At 39.6% G+C, this 6,551-nt stretch overlaps 1 protein-coding gene across 2 annotated transcripts in view; it reads right to left on the reverse strand.

The window, feature by feature from the left end:
• sash1b (SAM and SH3 domain containing 1b) overlaps positions 1 to 6,031 on the reverse strand; it is a 48,261-nt gene extending 42,230 nt beyond the window's left edge. For both annotated transcript variants that reach the window (XM_035673778.1, XM_035673777.1), the window contains exon 1: positions 4,762 to 6,031. In XM_035673778.1, coding sequence (XP_035529671.1) covers positions 4,762 to 5,241 — 480 coding nt within the window. In that variant the 5' untranslated portion in view covers positions 5,242 to 6,031. The remainder of the gene's footprint in view (positions 1 to 4,761) is intronic.
• Between the last annotated feature and the right edge of the window lie 520 nt (positions 6,032 to 6,551).

The following is a 6,551-nucleotide window of genomic DNA, read 5'->3' on the forward strand; positions in this document are numbered from 1 at the left end:
TGCCTGATTGAATAACAGTAACACAGAATATCATAGTGGCACTGATGAAGACACTAATGTGGATTGGATCTGGCTAATCAATTTGCTTAATAAGGTCTGTAACAACATCAATACCAACCCACTGGTTCAGATGAGTGCAGCCCTATAATGCTAATGATTTAAAAGTTTAGCATTATTCGCACAAAAAAAAATATTTTACAAATTTGTAGTTGTGAAGTCTTTCTGGAGGTAGTTCAACATACCTTTTATTTATTGTCAACTTATTTTCATTCATATTCTCCACCTTTACAAGCATGTTTGACATGTAAGTCAGTAAATTACGCAACTTATCCTGAGGAGGGTATGGGGGTGGTTGGAACCCATTACAGCTCATGGTAGGCGAGAAGCTATTGAATGGTTTGACACATATAGGCTGACAACGGTTTACACACAAACCTATGGGCAATTTACAGTTTCCAGTTCATCTAACTTGTTTGTCAGAGAGAGACAATTGACCTCAAACCCAGGAACTTGTTCCTTTGAGGCAGCAGTACTAACTAAATCCTCACCCAAATAACAAGTTTCCTTGTTTGAGAGGTGATAAAGATGAAGCACTGAAGTAAAACAGAAGAAAAACTTCTCTTATTTATTTACAGGTCCTCCTCCGCATTATGTTGCACTGGTCCTAACAGCAAAATAGGTGCTGGTGTTTTAAAACCAACTTTGTTTGACAAAAACAGTCCTATTCAGTCTCCATTTTATAGTGACAAAGGGAGCGACAGCTGTCAGCTGCAGCAGAACTTGTATTTAGCCGGGCTCTATTCAGACTGGCTTTTCTTCTGTCAAAAGCGGCCTGCTGGTTTTGCTTGTCCTCCAATCTCTGCCAGAGCAACGCAGGGAAATCTTCTGAACAACCAAGATTTGTTGCCTATTCTGAGGATGTTTTTCAGGCCGGGCACTGCAATGAGGCCTTCTAGAGGATTTGGAGCCCTTTGTTAGGACAGCTATAAAGGGAAGGATACCCAACAGGGTCTGGGTGTGATGAACAATATAATGTATGCTTTGCTGTGCAACGAGAAAGCTAATCATTTGATACAACGTCTAGAAAGCTTGTTAATCATCTAAATAGGTATTGCTGAAGTTAACAACCACATTTTAAATGTACACAAGGCAAGATTATTTTTTGTTGTAGAATATGTGAAGAGTTGAGGAATTTGAGGAATGAATTTTACCATTGACTAAAGTGTCAAATTTAAATTGTTTTTGTGAGCAGATTTTGGATCTTTCTATCCTTATCCTTATCTTTTTTTATTTATATTTTAAAAAGTACTTTATTTTTGTGTGATTTTTATATTTTATGCACCAATGCACCAAGACAAATTCCTTGTACGGGTAAAAACTTACTTGGCAATAAACCTGATTCTGATTCTGATTCTGGAGTATTTATCCTTTAGAATAGTACATATAAATCAAGTTGTGTCTACAGAGAGAGACAGGTTCATGGTTCTTAAAAATTTTAGTTTTAGGTTGGATTTTGCTATTCCGTGATCTATTTTGTAGAAATCCCTAATACACGTTCAACGAAACACTCGTCATGGTGCCCGTGTTCAGGTCATTTACAGCTCAACCAGCTTCTATCACATTACTTTTCTCTCTCTCTCAGTCTCTAATAGGTCCTGCGGGAGTGTGTGAACTAGTCAGGCGTACAGAATAGTCAGAGATGCACACTGCTCATTGGGAATTGATTGCACTACCAAACCCAGACTGAGAGGCAGAGATAATGCGGGATTACATATGCAAACCACTGCAATTCCTCAACTGCAGACAGAATATGGCCCGAGGAAACACCATAGTGTTGTTTGATGTCACCTAGATTAAACACAAACAAGGCCAATGGGGGTTCCAGAAGTATGATGGTATGGTATGATGATGAATTCATAAGCATTTTGTTCTAATATACAATTTATTAACCAGAGCAACTGGAATTATAGAATGACTTAGAGAGATGAACCTCACAGTCTTCACTCTTCTGAGAAAGGTCTTTACCAATGTTTTCCATTCATTCATGTGTGTTATAAAAACCAAGCTTGTGTAAAATTGACACTTGCTTGAAATGGATTTGTTTATATGCTACAATATTTGTGTGTGTTAATACAACACAGACTTAAATCAATGTCAACTTACATCTTTGTTACGTTGTTACACATTATGGTATCTGGCCAATAAGAACAGAAAAAGTATTACATTATATTTTAATTATATTTAATTATATTACAATAACTAGAATCTGAGACAATGTCAGTATATCAAACATATATAAATATTTGGCTCAGTTCTGCACAAATTTAAGCAAAGTACAGCTGGCAGTGCCAGACTTAGCCTGAAGCTGCCATATGCTATTCCGGGTGAGAAAATGGGCCACACTGGCCTATATACCTGTATTCTGCAACCATTTTAATGGACTCAATCTGATGAACCTGAAAGGCCAAACTACTCCAAAATGCTGCTATCACACAGAGCCACAATCTCACCCAATTTCTTTTTTAAATCAGCTCTTCACTGATGAGATGGTACTCAATATTCACACCATAAATGAATGGAATGATCACACATGTCCCTAATAATGTACTGAGAAGCTTGATTAGCCAAAAAGGTCGGCCTATTTCCTACAGAAATGTGGCAGGAGGACACAGTGTGAAGCACACAGTGTAAGGCTGGAGAAGTTAAACAGAACTGATTTGTTAGTGCAAAAAAACAAGCAAAAAGCGTAGCTACTATCCCATTCACTACTGTAACATATTTTGCCCTGAGAATGAACTTAAACCCCAGTACGGCGCTGGTGATGCTTTTATGTCTAAAGAAATAAACAAACTTTTGGGTGAATCTAACTGTGCTGGTACTGGCTGTAACCTACAAAAAGGTTGGATGTGAACCACAGAGTGCCTTTGCACTTAGTAGTTTATAGCCTCTGAATCTTTCATGAACAGTATATGCGTGCATCTGTGAAACTGGCCAGAACCGTACAGAACAGTTGGTACAGTGCAACTATTTGAAAGCTAATGGCACTGCAGAGGGATAAAATGAACTTTTACAATTAGATGGTTGTTATTATAATAAATAAGAACACACCAAACACGGCACCGTTTTCCATATGGATACATAAGACTGCAGGATACGAAGGGCTGTGTAAAGTAGAGCAGACTAAGTATTCTCTTTGAGGACACACAAAACCAAGAACAGTATAAACGTGCATGAAAAGAGGAAGTTCTCTCCTGTCCGACAGCGGTGCTGATCAGGGATTTATTCTGACAGTCTGTTACAATACAGCTGAAACTGATATCTAACACCAGTGTACCGTGTTTTGTCTAATGGGAAACATCAGTTTTCTGTGATATAATCAAACCCAGAATCCATCAATCATGTATCAGCGACAGATTGGTGAAAGTAATGCCACTCAGTTTTTCCTCTGGCTGGCTTCAGACCATTCGCTGAGTGTATTAAGGAAGGAAGGGATTTGGTTGATGCCAAAGTGGAATAACAATCCTCTGCAATTACATTAACTAACAGTCTCTGCAGTCAACACAGACCGGACAGTTGTCAGAACAGAGAATATACCCAGGAATAAAATAGCGTGCTGTCATCTGTGGAGTAAACATCTGTCAAGACTGATCCATCGTCTCTCTGACCTTGATTTTTAACTCTTGTTCATTGGTCATGTGTTCAAAGTATATGGCTTATGTTTTGATCTACCATGGATGCTGTTACTGTTACCAGCCGAGCTCCATAGCAACATGTTTTTAAACCTAAAATTGACTAAAAGAAGACATTTAACCTTTAAATAATCTACCCGATGTGCTGTTCTTTGTCTTTTTTTTGTTGTGTATTTTATCTCATTCCTGCACAACTGGCCAAACACTGATGGCATGGTAAATGGTTCACTGACTGCAATGCACAGGTAACCATCAGGAGCAACTGAGATTCAGTGTCTTGCTCGAGGACACTCTGACATACAATGAAACTTGCAACTCATTGGGCAACCCATTTATCCAGGAAGTTAAAAGGGCCGAAATACTGTTAATTATTCGATCAACTGTAGCCTCATAGACTATAATACAGGGAAGCAGACAAATCATTTATCTTGTGTGGTAAAACGGTAACAGTAGAGGATGAAGGCACAGCAACATACTGTCTTTTAAGAAAACCTGTGAACCCACAGTGGAATGCAACAAGTTCGTGCCCATTCCCTGCTAATGTCATGGCATTCTGTGAACTGTATGAAATAACCAACCAAATCTGTACAGCAAAAAGTAAATCCCACTTAAAAACAACTGTTGGAATTCAGCGAATATCATAAAAGGATGACAACTAAGCTCTATTTGTATTACAGATCTGCGTAGACTACATTAAACCTATTAAAAATGTTTTTAACAACTTTTACTACCATTTTTAAGATCCGAAGATCCACTCACGACCCACCCACTCAGCAGAAACCGTGCCAATCAGAACCCATAATTGCTTACGGGTCTGCTGCCCGGCCCGCTGATCCTGCAGTGAAATTTAACAACGCACTACACGGACGTCTCAGCGGACCTTTGCCAGAGAAACCAAAGCATCCTTGGAGCAATAAATAAGAATCAGTGGACGTCAGCACCATCAAAGAAATTTGTCACACTCTTCATCACAACCATAACACAGTAAGCGTGTTAAATTCCCTGAGACAGCGCTTAAAGAGCCAGCCTTTAGTATCAACACAGCATTAAAAAAGGAAGAGAAATGAATTACCTTATAGGTGTACGGTGCTTCTCCCAGGTTGATGCCATCTTTTGCAAGCTTATCCCTTATCAGCACCTTGAGCTTCAGTTTGGGATAAGTCACAAAGTCATTACAATCTGTTTCTCTGGGGTTATGGTTTCCAGGACAGGAGGCCTGGTGTATTCCTGTGCTCCTCGAGTGTGACCCCGAAGGCCTGAAGTCATCGTCTCTGCTCGAGTGCGGAGAGTGGTTGCAAGTAGACTCCAGAGGCTCTAAGGTGAAGTAGTAGCTCGGCGCTTTCCCTTTGTCCTCCTCTTTCAGTGTCTGCACCGCCTCGAGCAGCCTGTCTCTGTGGTACTCGATGTGGACGCCTATGGCATCGAGGTCCGGCTCCCCGATCTGTTTGCAAACTTCCAGATCATCGTACCCGTTGTCAATGAATGACTCCACATACTGGGCCAGATGGAGCTTCGACAGCCACTCGAGGACGAGCTTTGGCCCTTGGCTCATCTTTAAAAAAAAAACCAGGATGTATATATGTACACACACAAGGAGGGCCTACCTTAAATGGACATCTTCATCATATCCATTAACACTGCTGCTGAGGGTTTTGTGCAGCTCCATGTAACTCCCACCCTCTCACACACAGTCCTGGGGCTCATTCTCCACATTGGACACATCTATTAGTGGAGGCCAGAGCAACAGACAACACAGTGAGGACATGTTTGGAGACAGCAGGGTGGATGAAGGCTAGAGACACCTTTAACTCCTCTCCAACACTGGTTGACACATCTGCCCTGCTGAAGTTCCCTTAAGCAAACACACTGCAGACAGTCTCTTGTTGGCCCTGTTGGCGGGGTAAGTTACTCCCCACTTACATGAAGGAGCTGTGGCTGTTTTTAAAGCCAAAAAGAAAAAGAGTCCAAGAGAGTAATTTAACTTATTAAGTCGTTAAAAGCATGTTACCGGTTAAACGGACTTTTCTGTCGTCGACGGAATCGCGAAGTTAACTGGTGTTTTAAAAAAAAAAAAAGCTTTTAGTTAGTTACCCTCTGTTAAAGATGAAAACCCGGAATATAAAACAGTCGTCTGCATCCTTCCTCTTTGTCTCATTCATCGCTACAGACGCTCAGGTCCATCAAACATTCATCCGGAGCAACAGAAAAGAAACATGTAAAGGTTGACGGTGAAGCCTCAGCGATATATATTTATATATATATAAGTAATTACTATAAAAAATATACAAAAAAAAAATACAGAATGTCCTCTACCTGTTCACAGTGCACTTGTTGTGGCTGACTTTGCTCTCGCCGTATTTAACTTTGCCGTCCCTCCGCCGGTGGAGTCAGAGTGAGGATGATGCTCAGCCTCGGTTTCACTCACTGCTGTAGTTTTTATGTTTTTTTTTACCCCGCTAGATGACGTGAGTTCAGCGCCACCTGCAGGGGCTTCTGGGAAATGTAGGACTTGTGAGTAATAAGGTGATCCTGATGATGAAATTACATAAAATAGAATGAAACCAATGATAAAAAATAAAATGAAAAATACATGAAACATGTATTTATTCTGGCCACATAAAATACAAATTAAAATTAATTAGTAATGGAAATACTTATAAAAACATACATATTTAAACTTATTAAACTGACAATTTTAACATTAAGTCCTCACAACACAACTACATAAGTGATATATTATTAGGGGAACAAATGTATAAAAAAATGTCACAACAAAAAATTATTTGAGCCACTTTGCTCAGATGCATAGTCTCTCAACTATAAAAATGTAATACATAATTGTAAGTGTGTACACAATTATTA

The sequence above is a fragment of the Morone saxatilis genome, unplaced genomic scaffold (genome assembly GCF_004916995.1).
Source record: "Morone saxatilis isolate NCDOM2014 unplaced genomic scaffold, NCSU_SB_2.0 Contig3, whole genome shotgun sequence".
Lineage (NCBI taxonomy): Eukaryota > Metazoa > Chordata > Actinopteri > Moronidae > Morone > Morone saxatilis.